This window comes from Onychomys torridus, chromosome 12 (assembly GCF_903995425.1).
Source record: "Onychomys torridus chromosome 12, mOncTor1.1, whole genome shotgun sequence".
NCBI lineage: Eukaryota > Metazoa > Chordata > Mammalia > Rodentia > Cricetidae > Onychomys > Onychomys torridus.
The window spans coordinates 23,712,917-23,730,221 of record NC_050454.1 but is presented as its reverse complement, the minus strand read 5'-3'; the positions used below and the strand labels follow the sequence as shown (position 1 = coordinate 23,730,221).

General features: G+C 48.4%; 1 protein-coding gene across 4 annotated transcripts; it reads left to right on the top strand.

Annotated features, from left to right (window-relative positions):
* Nucleotides 1-576: 576 nt before the first annotated feature.
* On the top strand, nucleotides 577-13,749 carry Zdhhc23 (zinc finger DHHC-type palmitoyltransferase 23). 4 transcript variants are annotated; one of them, XM_036204142.1, is made up of 5 exons: nucleotides 577-779; nucleotides 1,244-1,506; nucleotides 5,771-6,481; nucleotides 8,420-8,476; nucleotides 11,399-13,749. In XM_036204142.1, the coding sequence occupies exons 2-5, from the start codon at nucleotides 1,364-1,366 to the stop codon at nucleotides 11,664-11,666; spliced, it is 1,179 nt and encodes a 392-aa protein (XP_036060035.1). In that variant the 5' UTR covers nucleotides 577-779; nucleotides 1,244-1,363; the 3' UTR covers nucleotides 11,667-13,749. The 4 variants fall into 4 exon arrangements, with proteins under 4 accessions (XP_036060035.1, XP_036060034.1, XP_036060032.1 ...); XM_036204141.1 differs by having other exon boundaries at nucleotides 8,318-8,476; XM_036204139.1 differs by having other exon boundaries at nucleotides 8,309-8,476.
* Nucleotides 13,750-17,305: the final 3,556 nt, after the last annotated feature.

Below are 17,305 nucleotides of genomic sequence, written 5' to 3'. Positions count from 1 at the left end.
AATTAATAAAATCTGAATCTGTTATGTAGTTTATTTTCTTCTGTTTCTGCTTAAAAGCCAAACCACACCTAGAAAGCCTGGGGTATTGCAAACCTGTATCTAGGCCCACAGTTCTCACAGATTTGTGCCGCTATAAAACCCGGAGAGGTCTCTCTGGGCAATTTCATTGCAAATGCGCAGACTTCTGAAGCCCAACTACCAGAGAGGCCTGGCAGCAAGGCAGCAGACCCAACCTCCAGGACTCAAGAGCGTGAACAAGTTGGATAAGCCAGGACCTGGGCGCAGCAGCAGCAGCAGCTGGCCTCAAGGGAAGGTGGGCGACTGGTGGGGTGGCACCCCAGCACACGGCGGCGGTGCAGATCGAACCCAACGCCTGTTGCGGGCGCAGGGGGACGGTCGGTGGCCGGCGAACGCACGCAGCGCGCGAACCCCTGGGTCTGGTTCCCTTCCCCGGCCAGCACCCCGGGGGGCCCGGCGCAGGTACCGGGTGGCCGGGAGCGCGGCGGGGGAGGGGCCTCGCGGGCAGGCGGCGCACGTGCGGGCGGCGGGATCCCGGCGCCGGGGGCGGGGCACCCGGAAGCGCGCGCCGACCTGCGGAGCGGCGGCCGGGGGCGCCTGGATCGCGAAGGCAGGCGCGCGCACACCGGCGGCGGTGCACACAGGTGGGCGACTCCGCCCCGAACCGCCTGAACCGCCCAGCCCGCGGTGCTGGGTCCCAGACGCAGCCGCGCCCCGAGGAGCCGGTCCTCCTCCCGGTCCCCGCCTTCGTCGGAGGGCAGGTAACTTCTCAGCCAAGGTCATTCTCCAGGCCCGCCCACGCCCTCGGAGCGGCTAGCTCGGAGCGGGCTGGACGGCGATCTCGGGGCTGCCGGGGACTCCTGGCAGCCCGGGGCGGGTGGAGGGTCGCAGCGCCCGGGGAGTCGCTTGCCGGCACCAGCGAGGGTGAGTTTCCACGGCGCGCAGCCTCGGGGTGGGGACCGCTCGGCTCTACCCAGCCGGCACCCGCAGGTGAACTGGGCCGCCCTAGCCCTGCTGTCCCGGGCCGCGTGGTCGGCTGTCGTCATGGGAACGGCTGGTACCCAGATGCTGCTAGCCTGGCTTGGAAGGGGAGGTGAAAATACCCATAGCCCCAGGAATCAAGGAACCCCCTTTCAGGACATGCGGAGCCAGAAAAACCTGATGGAAACCTCCCCCTCCCCCCTTTCTTTTCTTTCTTTCTTTCTCTCTCTTTTTTATTGCTCAGGCGTTGGCGTTGATCACAAGCGAGAATGTGTTTACAGGATGTGAGTTGAGTTCTTGCCACCTTTACCTTCTGAGAGCATAGTGTGCCTCATGGGGACAGGTGCAAACACGGAAGGGCAATATGAAGCCGGTAAAAAAAAAGAAAACCGAGGAACCCGAGTTGGAGCCCCTGTGCTGCTGTGAGTATATAGATCGGAATGGGGAAAAGAACCACGTGGCTGCCTGTTTGTGTGATTGTCAAGACCTCGATGAAGGCTGTGACAGGTAAGCATACAGTTTTCAGAGGCTGACCCCACTGGTTCTGCCGAGACCTACCGTAACTTCTCTCAGGTTTACCATCCAGAATGCTAGAATTCGCTTTTGATTCTATCCCAGAGGATCTAAAATAGAGAATTATTTTTGATGTCGGGTGAAGATTTTATAAAAATGAGGTATGTAGCCGTCCACAGCTGTCCAGTTCCAAACATGAGGACTCAGGAGTTTTCTTTTTAAAGGATAATAATGGGGAGAACACGTAGAACAGGGGATAGTAGGAAGACAAATGTGTCAAGGAACACAACAAACCAGCCCAAACCGCACGTTTAAATGAACATTCAAGAAAGGTGTTATATTCTCAGTGATTTTAGTGGAGTCCATGCAAGGGACCGTTCTCACTTGGCCACCTGGGTCTTGGAGGTTGAAAGATGGTTTTCTGCTTGGTTTACCCCCTGTTTCCGGGAAGAAAGGTCATGTCCACCCCACAGAAACTTTTAATACCATCTTGATTATAGTATTGCCTTATCTTCAGGCCTTTGTTTTCACCACCATATCAGTGATGGAAATGGCTATCTAGAAGGATACCTTTTAGCATCAAGGAGAAACATTTTGTATCAAGCAGCAAGGGACTGCTTTTAGCCATTTTTCTAAAAATATATTTTAAATGTCTGCTTATGGAAAGCATAATGTGAGAGGAAGAGGGATGTTGGAGACAAGCTTTTCCCAGAAGCAATCCCTTCTGGTTACAAAGTCACCGTTACTGTAGATTGTTAATCTAGCCATGAAAAAGCTTTCCCTGGGGATCACTGCAGTCTTCTCTTGAAGCCCATACCCTCTTTATAATTGTTCCTTGTCTTTTTTTTTTTTTTTTTTTTTTGTAGGTAGCCTTAAATATAGCTTCTTTAGACTTAGTCTAAAATCCATACTGAGAAAATAGAGCACTTTGCACTAATGAATGGAGAAATAATGCTGTTTCCATAATGGCTGTCACTCAGGACTGAGGCTTTTCCATTAGCTTTGCCTCTCTCCTAGCCCTTGAAACCTGGGCTGTCCCCTGAGTTCTCCCTCCCCGCTATGTCTACCTTTTTTCCTGGAGACAGGCTTCCCTGTTCCCACTGACCCTGCTGCTCTGTGACTCCAAGTAATCATCTCCCAGTCCTGCTCAAAACAATTGTCGAAAGTTATTTTTACCCAGACTACCTTGACTTTCTTGCCTGTCTTAGTCCACTTAGGCTGCTGGAAGCAAACACTTCAGCGTGGGTACAAGTGATAGAAGTGGATTGCCTACAGTTCTGGAGATGGAGAAGTCCAAGTCAACAGTGCGGGCAGATTTAGTATCTGGTGTGAACCCTCTTCCTCATAGAAGGCATCATCTTGCTACATCCCCACATGGCAAAAGGGATGAATGGCCTGCCTGCCTTGGTCTTCTTTTGTGTGGATGTTAATCTCATTCATGCTCTACCCTGTTGACTCCATCACTTCCTAAAAGCCCTGCCTCTTACTAAGATTGCATTGTGGGCTAAATTTGGACTAAATGAGTTTTAGTGGGCTGCAGATATTCAGGCCTTAGCAGTCTGTCTATCTTTGCCCCCTCCAAATGAATGTCTTCACAATCAAAAATATGTTCCTTACATATCAGCAACCTCCACCAATATTTAATTGTGCAAGTGCCAGCACAGACATGTTAAGTCTGGACAGTGGTCTGAAGAACGTTGTCTAAATCAGAAACAGGAGAAACTCATGAAGGACTTATGCAGTGTCCTTCAGCTACGGGCCTGCGGATAAAAGGCTGTGGGCAGAAGAGAGGCTAAGAGCACTTCTTGCTCTTGTAGAGGACCAGTGTTCAATTCCCAGCATCCACATGGCAGCTTACAACTGCCTGTAATTCTAGTCCCAAGGGATCCAACACCCTCCTCTGACCTCAGTGGGCATGAGGCATATACACGATTCATATACATATATGCAGGTAAAACACACGTACACATAAAACAATAATAAAAAAAAAAAATAGCCAGGCAGTGGTGGCACACACTTTTAATCCCAGCACTTGGGAGGCAGGGACAGGCAGATATCTGTGAGTTCGAGGCCAGCCTAGTCTCAGGTCTACAGTGTGAGTTCCAGGCCAGGCTCCAAAGCTACACGGAGAAAACTCTATTGGGGGTGGGGGATGAAGAAAAAAGTAACAGTTGCATACTTTCAAAACGATAGTGGGACATTAATTAAAAAGACATTCCCATGGCAAAAATGAGAAATAGGGTGGGGGGAGGGGGAAGACAGGTCCCATTCCCACAGGGCAAATGACGTGTTGATGATTCAGGTCTTTTTTGTTTGTTTTTTTGAGACAGGGTTTCTCCGTGTAACGATGTAAGTCTTAAAGATAATATTTGACTATATAGCCCACCTTCCAGACATGCTGAGCTAGAAGTTGGGCCCCTAAGCATAAAGCTCACCACACAACTTTCATGTGTTGGAGTCTTGTGCCTACATAGAGGTTGTGGGCTGCTAGGTCCACCATTTCTGGGGTCTTGGTCAGTTCTTCCCCTACAGCTTTACCAGGCATTGCCTAGTGAGGTTCTCTGCAGTGGTCCTATGCCCATGGGTACACAAGACAGTACCTTAGTGAGTGCTCCATGGGGGTGACTCCGATCCGTGGTACTTCTCAGCCTCAGCCTTGATGTTCTCTGGAACATTCTTTGACATCTACCTGGATATAGCCATGCCTCCATAACTCTTGTATTCTGTAGGGGCATACATAGAATTGGGAACATTCGATGGCGCCCAAGTTTACTACTGATGTCCTTGGGAGTAGTGGCCCCTGCAGCCTACATTGCACCTGGCTTCTCAGGAGCCACACCTGGGGTTTCTGTGAGACGCTACACTAGAGTGTAGGGAGTAGAGACTTGACGGGGGGTGTGAGGCAGTGAGCCCCGAGGTTTCACGGGCACTGAGCCCATTTCCTGTGAAGCCATGGTGTCATCGAGGCCCAAGCATTCTAGGCTTCTAATAGGAATGCAGCCTCAGTCTTCGAACTGTTTTAAGAGTCAACCTCTCATGGTCTTGACGCGTAGCACAGGGCTGAGCCATAGTGATCTTCTGATGGACTCTACACAGGTGTTCACAGTTGTTATCGTTTAGACAGGCCAAGAAGGCCAAGAGCTTTCCAGATCTTCAGGTGTGTCGGATGCCTTATGCAATTGATCCCCAACCCTAATTTCTGAGTTTGCCCGCTGAGCATCTCCCCAGCCTCTCACTTCTTTACTCACATTTGAGCATAAGAATTCAAGAGAAATTGTGCAGCACCCAGAACGCTTTGATTGGAGACTTCTATCAATATTCAGTCCATTGTTCTTCAATCCCACCTTCTACAAAACACTAGGACATGAACACAGTTCAGCCACCTGCCTCATAAATGGTGCTTTCTGGCCACGTTGTTAGGTCGTGGAAGAATGGGCTCCTTTGGCCCCTTCTATAAAGGGTCTAATCCCATTCATGAGGACTTTCCTGTCATGACCAAATCACCTCTTATTTTAAGACCACCCTCCTGAAGCTGTCGCTATATTGTTGACTCTGGCCTTAAATTGCTGGGATAAGGCCTTCATGCAGCTGTAAATAAAGGTGTGTGCCACCATGGCCAGAAGCCTCATCACTTAATACTCAGGTGTTAAGGGTTAGGTTTTAAAATTGGAACATTCAGATAGCAGCATGCCTAACTGCAAAGTCAGCAAACACTATTCCTTGGAGTCATTGGGTTTATTTTAGTTTCTCCTTCATCTTGCTTATGCAGACTCCTGTCTGTGACAGCCCGCTTCACTCCCAGGGCCCAGGACAGGCTGAACTGCACCCATATCTCTTGGCTGAAACACCACCTTTCTTCTTTGCTAGCTGACCATCAAGGTTGAAGTCCAGACCACACCTTTCCACTCAGCCCCTTTGATCTCTGTTCCCTGAGCTTTTAAGAGTTCATTGGAAGATCATGGCCACTCACCTGATACTTTTTGAATTCTCAGTCAGTTTTTTTTTTTTTTTTTTTAAAGATTCATTTGAATGTATACCCACTCAGGTCTAGACATTTGTATTGAATATGTGCATATACCTGTGTATTTAAGGAAGAATGCTGATCGTTACATTTATAAACATCATCTTCCTGAAAAGCTTGTGTTTAGTACTGAGGGAATAAAATGTTGGCTTTTGGTGTCTTATTCACGCTGCTGTTTGCCCCTGTAGTTTTTAATTCACAAATCCACGTGACGCCTATTCTGTTCTCTCTGAATAGATGGCTTACCTGTAAATCAGTGCGGCCAGAGGCTTGCGAAAGAATCACAGATACCATTTCTGATCGCCTCCGAATTCCTTGGCTCAGAGGAGCCAAGAAAGTTAACATTAGCATCGTCCCTCCGCTCACGCTTCTGCCGGTTTTCCTCCACGTGGCTTCCTGGCACTTCCTGCTGGGGGTGGTGGTTCTGACCTCCCTTCCCGTGCTGGCGCTCTGGTACTACTACCTCACTCACAGACGGAAAGAGCAGACACTGTTTTTCCTGAGCCTGGGACTGTTCTCACTGGGCTACATGTACTACGTGTTCCTGCGGGAAGTGGTTCCCAAAGGGCGTGTAGGGCCTGCTCAGCTGGCTCTTCTTACCTGCGGGCTGTTCCTCATACTCTTAGCCTTGTACCGAGCCAAGAAGGATCCAGGCTACCTCAGCAATCCAGCATGCAATGACAAATCCCCAAGCAACAGCCAAATGGAATGCCCCATCAGAAAAGGGCAGGAGAAGACCAAAGGGTTCCCCGGCACAGAAACCTTGGGGAGCCTCAACAACCGCACGCCGAAGGATGATGTCAAGGGCTCCTCCAGGGTGGGACTCGACAGCCCTGCCAAGGTGAAGGAGGACTGGTGTGCCAAGTGCCAGCTAGTACGACCCGCCCGGGCATGGCATTGCCGGATATGTGGTATCTGTGTTAGAAGAATGGATCATCATTGTGTCTGGTATGTTGGAAAGATCTGGAAGCCCAGAAACTAAATTCATAGCCTCCCCATATTTGATCTTCCTTTGTGCTGTCCTAAAGCGTCTCTTTTTCCCAGTTTTACACCTTGTAGATATTTGTAGGCTGGGAGGATGTTCCCGCTTAGTCATCAGGTTTTTTGAGTTTCACAGATTTAGTGCCTTCAGTTTGCCGAAGGAGATCCGACGGAAAACTTCAGGAGTTGGTGTGTTCTCCCCACCTCCCACCCCCCAGCCCCCATGCTTTTTCCTTCTAGTTTTCCTTTGGTTGATTAAAACAAGAATTCATCAGTGGAGATGGCTCAGTTGGTAAAATGCTTGCTAGGCAAGCATGAGGACCTGCGTTTCTCAACACTCATATACAAAGGCCGTGCTTTTGAACCCAGCACTGGGAAGACAGAGGCAGGAGGATCACTGGGGCTTGCTGGCCATCCCATCTAGCTGAATTAGCAAGTTGCTGGTTCAGGGAGAGACCCCGACCCAGAAAATAGGTGGAGGATGATTGAGGAAGATGCCAGCATCAACCTCTGTTTCCACATGCAAGTGTAGACGCCTGCTCTCCTACGAGCGCATGTGGTCCCTGTTTTCACGTGACTCTACTGTGTTCTTGCTGTCCATCTTTAGTCGTTGGATGCAAACGGGTTTCCGCTGGCCCTTGTAGTGGAGGTCCTATCAGATTTCCCTTTATTGGTTTCCTGCCAGGGGATGGCCTTTGTTTTGTACCTTCAAGCTGGCTAGTGACAAGGAAAGTCACATCAGGTCCCTAACACATGAAGTGCAGCATCTAAAACTTCACCGAGTGATGCTGAAGGGATGTTAAGACCCAGCTGTGAATGCTGTAAGTACAGGTGTGCTGTTATGTTGCTCTCGGGGCAGTTCTGGTCAATGAACTGCACTTTAGGCCTGCAGAGAACAGGAGAGAGAGCATAGGGCATGCTGGGAGAGTATTGAAATGGCCAAGTGCATGGCCCCAGGATGGGGACGCCTCTTTTCTGGGACTTGTCTTTAGGTGTAAAGGGCTGTATTTAGTTTTACATTTGCCAACTATCCCCATTGTGTGCATATGCACGTGATGTGTTGGCCCATTTCCAAACGCTTGTATGCAGAATCTGACAGGTTTGTCCTGTCGGAAACCTCTTGCCACTGAGCATCCTGGGATGCTTGGGCAGAAGAGTGGTGGCCTCTGTACCCTGCCCGCTGTGACAGAGCCCACGACGCAGGACCATTTTTTACCTGACCAGCTTCATAATACCGTGTTCTCTGTGCTGCACCCTAGTTTCAGCTGCTTTGGATCTTAACGTATTTTCCAATTTTGTGCAGTATTTCTGACTGTACTTTTACAGTTTTCATAACTGCTTAATCTCAACTGTCCTCATAGCTGGGTAATAGACCTCACTTATTAATATTTAGAAACAGGGGCTGGGGTGTAGCCCAGTGGTAGAGTGTCTGCCTAACATGCACAATGAACCAGGTTCAATCACCAGCACCACATAAAAAAACCCACATATGCATATGTATTATATGTTCATATATGTATACGCTCTATATCTAGATGGATAATTTGTTAGCTGCTGCTTTTTTTTTTTTTTAGTCATGGCTTTAAACTAAGTGATAATGGTTCTACTCTTCCATAGAGAAGATGAGACTTTGTCACTCAGTAGAAAAGGTTTTGTTTCCCTAAAATTGAAAACTAAGATGACTGAGTGTTTCATAACTGAAGGTCCTGCTGTCCCTGTTTTAAAGGCTTTCTTGTATATCGTGTGGGTTATCCGAGACGTTTTCAAATACATTTTCCCCTCTGCTGTTTTGAGGATAAACAGCTGCGTCGGAGAATCAAACCATCAAGCATTTATACTTGCCCTTTTGATCTTCTTGCTCACTTCTGTGTATGGGATATCGCTGACCTTGAACACCATTTGTAGGGATAGAAGCCTCTTCACAGCCCTCTTCTACTGTCCTGGAGTTTATGCAAATTACAGGTAAGTTGTGGAACCCTCTGTTAAGAGGGCCAGTGGGGAAGTCATCATTGTTGCCAGGAACAGGCAGTTATTTGCTCCTAAGTTAGGTGTTCTCAATCAAAGCATAGGGCAGGCTTTGGAGACACTGGGCATCCCTAAAATGGCCAGTAAGCTGTGCAGCAGTTGTGGGTGTGTTCTAGGGTGATTATCAGAAGCAACATTGATGGTGCACACCTTTAATCCGAGTTTGAGGACAACTGCTTCTACAAATAAGTTCCAAGACAGTCAGGGCCACATAGAAAGACCCTGTCTCAACAAACAAACACACAAACACACAGGCCTTGGCTTTATCAGGAACTCCCTCAGCGGAGACGTTCCCCTGTGCCTGCGGTCGCAGCGGGATCCTCTTGAGAGTTGTTCACATCTCTGTAACCTCTCCTTTCTCTCTAACCTCTCATGGTTTGTTCTGCTCTAATTTTTTCTTTCTTTCTTTCTTTTTTTTTTTTTTTAAATTCACCACTCATGATTACTGTGTTATCTAGGTCAAGATTTCTTAGGCATCATTAGGTGGGAACCCATTTATAAACTGTACAGATTCCCATGCAGTGGTGGAAGTGGGATTCTCGTGGTTGGTCTTGCTCCACCTACCCTCCCACACCAAGGGTGCTCTTCCCCCTCACCCCCACACACCAAGGGTGCTGTTGCCCCCCCCCCCCCCATATCTCCTACACACCAAGGGTTTTCTTCCCCCCCCCCCCACACACCAAGGGTTTTCATCCCCCTACCCCCACACACCAAGGGTGCTCTTGCCCCCAACACACACACCAAGGGTGTTCTTGCCCCCCCCACACCCCCCAGGGTGCTTCCTGCCCATACTGTTTCTTTGGTTCTCTTGTTCTTCTCACTCCTTGTTCTCCGAGCAATTTCTGTTCTTGCTATTGTGCCCAGATTGTGGGGGACACTCAAAAGACTATCACAGAGACTGGACCCCATATGTAAAAGCAAAGAGCCTTTATTTTAAGCTTGGAGCTTGGTCTCTCTGTCTTCCAAGGCAATGGTGAGAGCAGAGAGCCCCGAGCTCTGGCAGGGTGAGGTTTTGTTCTTTTTGTTGTTGTTTTTATCATAGCAGAGGTTGGGGTGAGGGGATTTCCAGGGTTCAGGACCCTGATTGACTGACATCTGTTTAGGGATATAGTTGTGTGCTAGGAATGTTTGGAATGTCAGGTACTTCGCCTTAGATTCAGGCCTCCCTGGGTGGGGTCAGTTTATGGCTGTTCTTGGATCTGGGTGTTGCCTACCAGTAATCCTGTCACAGAAGCTGTGTCTGGGCCTCTGAGCCTGTCACGGCAGCTGTGTGGTCAAGCTGTCTTGGGCCCCCCCCCTACAGCTACCAGGCACCCTGTGTGTTGTTAGTTCTTATTAGTCTGTGGCAGAGCTCCCCACTCCAGGTTCGGGTATTACAGATATTTTAGAGAGGTTATTAGCCCTCCCTTCTTGTGGTAACTTTCTATTCTAGACATGTGGATAGTCACTGTGAAATTCTTGGCCAACCCAAGGGTGATAGTGTAACGCAAAGTGTCTGTGTGCTTTGTGGGGCAATGGGGTGCCTGGTCCGACCATTACTTCTCACCCCAGTCTGTGCAGTGATTGCTGTCACCTCAGCTTATGGTGAACTTTTGGATTTGAAATCTGTGAGGTCCTGTTTAACTTTGCAAATGAAGAGCATTGTGATAAAGTGAGAGAGAGGCCTTGGCAGGTGGAGCCAAGGTGTCCCACGGTGGGTAAGAGACAGAGACGCCATGCAGACAGAACTCAGTGGAGAGTTTTATTTGGTGGGGAGAAGAGAAAGGGGGGGGGGAGGGGAGAGAGAAGCGAGGGGGGAGGGGAGAGAGAAGGGAGGGGGGAGGGGAGAGAGAAGGGAGGGGGGAGGGGAGAGAGAAGGGAAGGGGAAGGGAGAGAGAAGGGAGGAGGGAGGGGAGAGAGAAGGGAGGGGGGAGGCTGCACTACCTTGTGGTGAGGGGGAAGAGAGAGTGAAGGGGTCGGAGTCCTTTCTTAAAGGGACCAGACGTAGGATGGCATCAGGAACTGGGCGGGCCAGGCTATGATCTGCTTATTGGCCAGGATTCCGAGAAGTGGGTCTGAATGCTGACAAAGAGCCCGTGATTTCTTTCCACTCTTCACTTTTGTGCATGTCTAAATGAACATGACCTGCTCTTTGATTATGCTAACAGGCAGCCCCAGCCCGCAGTTCATGAAGGAGCCTGGAAGATGTTTTCCTGCCCTGTGTGATTTGGTTTGAAATGTTAGGGTCATACAGCTCTTTTTTATTTTTGTGAATGTATGCCAAATATGTGTGGCTGCTCACAGAGGCCAGAAGGGGGCGTCTGAGCCCCTGGAACTGAAGTGGCAGGTTGTTGTGAGCTAACTCCCTAGGGTGCTGGGAACTGCCCTCACGTTTTCTGGAAGAACAGCAGGCACTCTTAAACCTGGGCCATGGCTCCGGTCTGGCTCCTATGTATAAGTAAAGGGCTGTTAATGGTGACAGTTGTCCTTGTAGTTCTCAAGTCAGCACTGGGCTGCCGACAGAACATTAGATTAGCCCTGTTGTTAGATTCCCATCTCCAGCTTCCTAGAGGACACCAGTAGTGATGTCTCCTGGAACCTCTGCTTCCTCGGGAGTTAGTCACAACCTAGGAATCACTCATTCATTCGACAGGTGATGAATACCTGCTGTCAGGTGCTGCAAGTATAATAAAGCAATGCTCTGCTAAATATAACATGCAAGAAAAATACGTTCTAACAACCCAGAGGAAAATTAACAAGGTTCACCTGGGCACCAGCATTCTGAGGCTACTATGATACCCTCTAATCGGGACTGGAGAGGATGCTCAGGTCCTTACTAAGGAGTATAGGTGTTCAGAAAGGTTCCTTTCTCCAACGCAGCTCGGCTCTGTCCTTCACCTGTGTGTGGTACTCCGTGATCATCACAGCGGGCATGGCCTACATCTTCCTCATCCAGCTGATAAACATCAGCTACAATGTGACGGAGAGGGAAGTCCAGCAGGCCCTACGGCAGAAGACAGGCCGCCGGCTCCTCTGTGGGCTCATCGTGGACACAGGCCAGTACAACAGGGGCTTTCTGCGCAACTGGTACCAGTTCTCCACCCTGGGCGCACACACGGTCCACGCCCCTGCCGAGGACATTGTCTGAAGTGCCTTCCCTGCAGCTCTGAGGGACACCCCTTTCTCTGTCCTTCCGTTTCACACTTCAGTGTCCAGCAGGATTCACCATCATCACCCTCCTCTCAGAGGTCCTGCAGGGCCATGCTCAGGTATGAAGAAAGGACTAAAGAAAAGGAGGTTTTTCTTCTGGCTTCATAACTTAAGGGATCTGAATCCTGAAGCTGCAAGAGTAGAGCCATTTCCAGTCACCTCGCTGAAGCTGCCAAGGATGTGGATTACACATGCACAGGCCAGTAGGAGGAGTTTCTGTCCATTCATGTGAGGAAAAGCGTTAGTTCAAAGGACAGTTCCCACCTAGCCCCCTTTCGATTCTTAATAGCCATATGACCCCTCGCTAGTCACTTTCCCAAGTCTCAGGTTCATCTGGATGGGGGCTTCTGCCTGGCTACCTCCGGAGCAGCCGCGAGGGCCACCTGAGGAGGGGCGTGAAAAGCACTCCTGTCCAATTCAGGCATTCGAAGGTATCGGGTGTTATTAGGGAGTCCCTAAGACTGAAGCCGACTGCTTGTCGATCAGAATACTGAAGCCAGTATTACGATGTTATTGAAATTCTCCTGAAGTGTTAGACCTTGTTCTCACGGGTCAGAGGTGGTAAGAGATCAAGGCTGGGCGTCTCGTCTTGAGAAGGGCAGCTGACGAAAGGGATAATTACTATCCACGCAGTGTGGCGTGGGCAGAAGTTTAAGTGATGAGTGTTTATTAATGTATCATTTTAGGTTTACTGTAATTCTAACAAATATGAATTTCCTCCTTCTACATTTCACCTGGTGAGGTGCTAGCACACAGGTGGCTGGAAGGGGAAGAGACTGTCCTGTTAGAATGTTTTACCCATTTTCCTGGCTAGGGAGGCTGATTAATATCAAGGGCTTGATTTTATTATTATTATTATTATTATTATTATTATTATTATTATTGTGCGTGTATTTCTAGTGCTATAGGTTTATAGCACAAAATGGGAACTTCCATCTGGCATGAACTCTCTCTGGGTGACTGACACTTTCCCAGTCCACACTGTTTCTTGTTCCCCTTCCCTATTAAAAGTATCTCTCTAGGAGAGAACAACAGGGTACATGCGCTTCCCAATAATGGACAGATTGCTGCTTTCTAGCTCTCCCCGATACCTAACTGTCCCTTCGTGTCTCAGAACTATAACTTAGGAAAGACTGTATATTTCTGGAGAATGGGCCGTCTTTCGGCCAGCCATAGAGATGGGAGAGTCCCAAGAGGAAAACTGCCCCTTGACGTGTTTGGTTTTTACACATGTACTTTTCTGGGGTCCCAAAGATCAAAGATACTTTGGGAGACCTTAAATTTGCCTTGGCCTTGTGGCTTCATAGAGGGGAAACAGTGCTGCATTTCCCCCATTTGTGCCTGCTGATAAGTGTGGAGAGGAAATACCAGGGCCTCTGCAGTCAGCCCTGCTTTGCAGCGAGTGCCACCACCCTGAGGCTGGCCGTTAGCCAGGGCTCTCCTGAGATCAGGGGCCTCATTTCATCCAGGTTTGTCATTGCTCTCTCCAGAGAGCTGTTGTTTAACAAACAACAGACTCCATATTCTACTGGAGTTAGCCAGAGAGAGCCTGGGGGTGTTTGCGGCTTCCACAGCCTATGCTTGTCCCAGGCCTAGAGTCAGTTAGAATGAAAGTTGGCTTGGAAACAACTAATTTCTGTGTGGGTTTTAGGTAAGAGAGATGGTAGCAATGTCAGACAGCTTATGTGGGCAGAAATTGGTAGTTTTCATGTCTCTTGAATGCCAGGTACATAGCCAAGTCTGAACATCCAGCTCTGCTAACATATATACAAGTTGTATAGTCAGAACTTGTAGCCTGCCTCATCTTCAGCAGCAGTGCTTATGTGATGTGATGGTGAGCGCTACACCAAGACCCATCACTGGGAGAAAGGAATGACCACGGCCTTTCTCAGAGTTGGCCACTCAAGGTCAGTTCCCCTCACATGGATGGGGGACTCCTTGTCGGCTCTGTGACTCACTGGAATGAAGATGCTTCCATTTCTTTTCTTTTTAGACTTTCTTTTTTCTGTGTGTGTGTCTGTCTGTCTGTGTCTGGAGTTATAGGCATCCCTGAGCTACCTGCCATGGGTGCTGGGAATTGAACCCGGGTCCTCTGGAAGAGCTGCATGTGCTCTCAACTGCTGAGTCATCTCTCCAGCCCAAAGCTTATGTTTCTGGAGAACTGATTGGTGGCTTTCAGAAGAAAGTCAAACCTATAAGAAGATCCTTGTTTTGTCGATCTTTCAGCCTTCTCCCCCCCCTCCCCTATTAAAAGTATCTCTCTAGGAGAGAACAACAGGGTACATGCGCTTCCCAATAATGGACAGATTGCTGCTTTCTAGCTCTCCCCGATACCTAACTGTCCCTTTGTGTCTCAGAACTATAACTTAGGAAAGACTGTATATTTCTGGAGAATGGGCCGTCTTTAGGCCATAGAGATGGGAGAGTCCCAAGAGGAAAACTGCCCCTTGACGTGTTTGGTTTTTACACATGTACTTTTCTGGGGTCCCAAAGACCAAAGATACTTTGGAGACCTTAAATTTGCCTTGGCCTTGTGGCTTCATAGAGGGGAAACAGGAAATACACACTCAGCCTTCTGAAGTGCCTGTTTCTAGGAGATAGGAAACCAGGGTCTGTCCACAAGCAACCTCCACTAGGCCCCAGGCTATCTTCAGCATATATTCCTAGACTTTTGAGCTTTCTTATGATCTCCAGTTGTTTGTGGGATTTTGTTGTAGGCCTTAGTATTCTCCAGGTGGTAAAAGATTAAACTGGAGTCTTTAAAAGGTCAAGGCCTTGCCAGTGGTGGTACATGCCTTTAATCCCAGTACCTGGGAGGCAGAAGCAGGAGGATCTCTGAGTTCAAGTCCAGCCTGGTCTATAGAGTTCCAGGACAGCCAGGGCTACACAGAGAAATCCTGTCTTGAAAAAAACCAAAAAAACCACCCATCCAACCAACAACAACAAAAAAGAGCCAGGCCTTTGTGAATGGGCTGTCCGAAGCATCCAGTGTGGATGAGCCACCAGTCCCCTTGACCATGGGAGAAAGTGCTCCTCAGAAATGTGACTCAGATAAGCAGGTTCTCTCTCTTGGCCTACAGCTGAGCTTCATAAAGACCCATTCTGTCCTGATCTCTTACGTCACCACCACACCACCACCACCACCACCACCACTCCCTGGCAGGCTACTCTGAAGGCCGTTAAAATGAAGCCTTAAGTGTGTTTTGGGGACGGTGCTGTCAGTTTTTCCAGCTACATAGTCTGTAGGATATTGTAACTCTCTGCTCTCCAAGTGGCACTTTCCTTTGGGGGATGCATTGATTGTTGTCTGCTGTACCATCTGCCTAGAAGGAAGATTGCTGTCAACTTTCTCGTCTGCAATAGTCCTTGGGACTTCTAATATTTTTAGCAAGCGAAAACTTTGTATACTAGAACCTTCCACTGCCAGAAAACACAATGCCAGTAAGAGTCTGTGTAATACTCCATCTGCCAGACAGACTTACTTCCTTTGGGTAGGACATGAGCTGTTTATTATGAAGCTCAACTGACAGGCAAAACCCTGTGGACGCACAGCTTTTCCGGCAAAGTTTAAGAAGTGCTGCTCTGTGCGTTCCCTCATCTCTTTAAACTAGCTAGCTAGGTTTCTATGACTGCACTTCCTGTTAGCCATACTTTGATACCCTGCCTTTCAAAAAGGAGCCGCTTATCCAAACAAGTAGTGGATGTGACTTGTGCTGGAGGCACCTGCTTGGAACCCGGTTTGCTTAGCAGCATTTGGCAAGTCAGCTGTTTCCTGTTACACATGCAGAGGTCATTCGGGAAGAATGGAAACCATGTCGAACTGAACACTGAATGAAACTCAGGATGTTCTGGTGAATGTTCGCTGAGATTGATGTAGCTGTTCTGAAGAGGGAGCTGAACTGAGTCCTGACACTGGTGGACAGTCTTCTGCACTTGAACTGGCTCTGACATTTCACTGAGGGACAGCGGGCTGAAAGGGGAGCAAAGTCAGTGGCTTGCTCCAGCTTGGACTTGGGATTCATTAGGACTGGAGCCTTCCTGGGGTGGTTTTCACCTTTAGAGATTCACGTTTAAAGGCAAAGCTTTAAAGCCAGAGATAGTCTGCTTTAATGATACAGATACAATTTTGATGTTTTTCAGGCAAAGCCATTGACAAATGCCATGTAAGAGCAACAAGCTCCATTTGTGGTGCCAGGGTCTGGGTGACTGGATGATCTGTTAGGGCTAAATGGGGGCCTTTTCATTTGACCTAATTTCGGGGTCTGATGTTAGACTAAGTGAAACCCAGGAATGAGTTTAATATTAAATACAACATGAAGTAGGATCCCTGAAGCCGAGCTGGGGGCTAAGGGCTGGACAGTTTGCTTCTTTGTACCTGTATCCACACCCTATCACCTGACTCAGGCGCAAGGCCTTTTCAATGGAGATTTCACAAACTACTGCCATGTGTGCGAAACAATGTCCTGTGACAAGCTGTTTAAAAGGAAAATAAACTGCTCTCTTTACAGAAACTGCTGGTGATTTTGGGTGTGTCCTGAAAGTGTTGGCGCCTCCTGACCACCTCTTTGACCCCATCCTGTGGCCCTTCGCTGACCCTAAACTTCCTCTCCCCTCCCTGGTTCTGCTCAGGCACTAGTTAGCTTCACCATGGCCCATCAAGACTCTGACCATTGAGAGGGGCTATAAGCTGGCACTGGGGCCCTGTCAATACTTAGGACATGTTTACTGAGGGAATTCACCCTCTTCTGCAGGCTAATCATTAAATTAATATTTGTGTAGTTTTGACTTTTTAAGTTGTTAATGGCCAATATTTCCTAAGTGTGCTATAATTAAGTATAAAATGTGACTTAGATGGAATGAGATTAAATATGGTTTTAGTCCCATTTTTCTTGTGGCCATTGGTCTTCCAAACACTTGTGTTTTTAGATGTCACCGTATGATGACATTAAAGAAAAAGGTGTGTGGCTGGGCTGCAGTTCACTTCTGGCTGTTGTCTCTCAGCCCACCACTACACATCTTTCATGAGAAAAGGCCCAGAGCCACTGCACTGGTGTGGCTAGGTCGCTTGAGAGTTATGCTGGATCACACACGTTCACTCAGACAGTTTACTTTACCAATTCAGATGTTCTGGGCTACCACGGCCTTTCTCATTTTACTGTGTGCATTTGTAGACTATCTGAATTTGCCACAATAAAGATACGTTTTATAATGAAAAAAATTCCTAGCAGATGATTCTGTGTAAAAGTTCACAGAAGGGAACGTTTGATCAATCTTTATAGAATTCTAAATATTAGAACATTCTTTGAATTTGGTATAAGTTGCCAGACCAAGCAGACAAAGCAGATGGATTACTTAGAAGCTGCAGTCAGGAGCATGGCTAGGCATTTGATGAGGGGCTGGATGGTCCTTGCTGGAGCCATTATTAGCTTTGGATTTTCCTTCCTGCTCATCAAGGTGCTGCGGCATCCTAGTTGCTCTGAAATCAGGATAAGCTGCTGCACTCTGCTGCAGCTGTATAGAGTGCCTTTTAATCTGCTTGCCATTGGGATGGGCCCTGTTGGGCACTCAAGCCGTGGT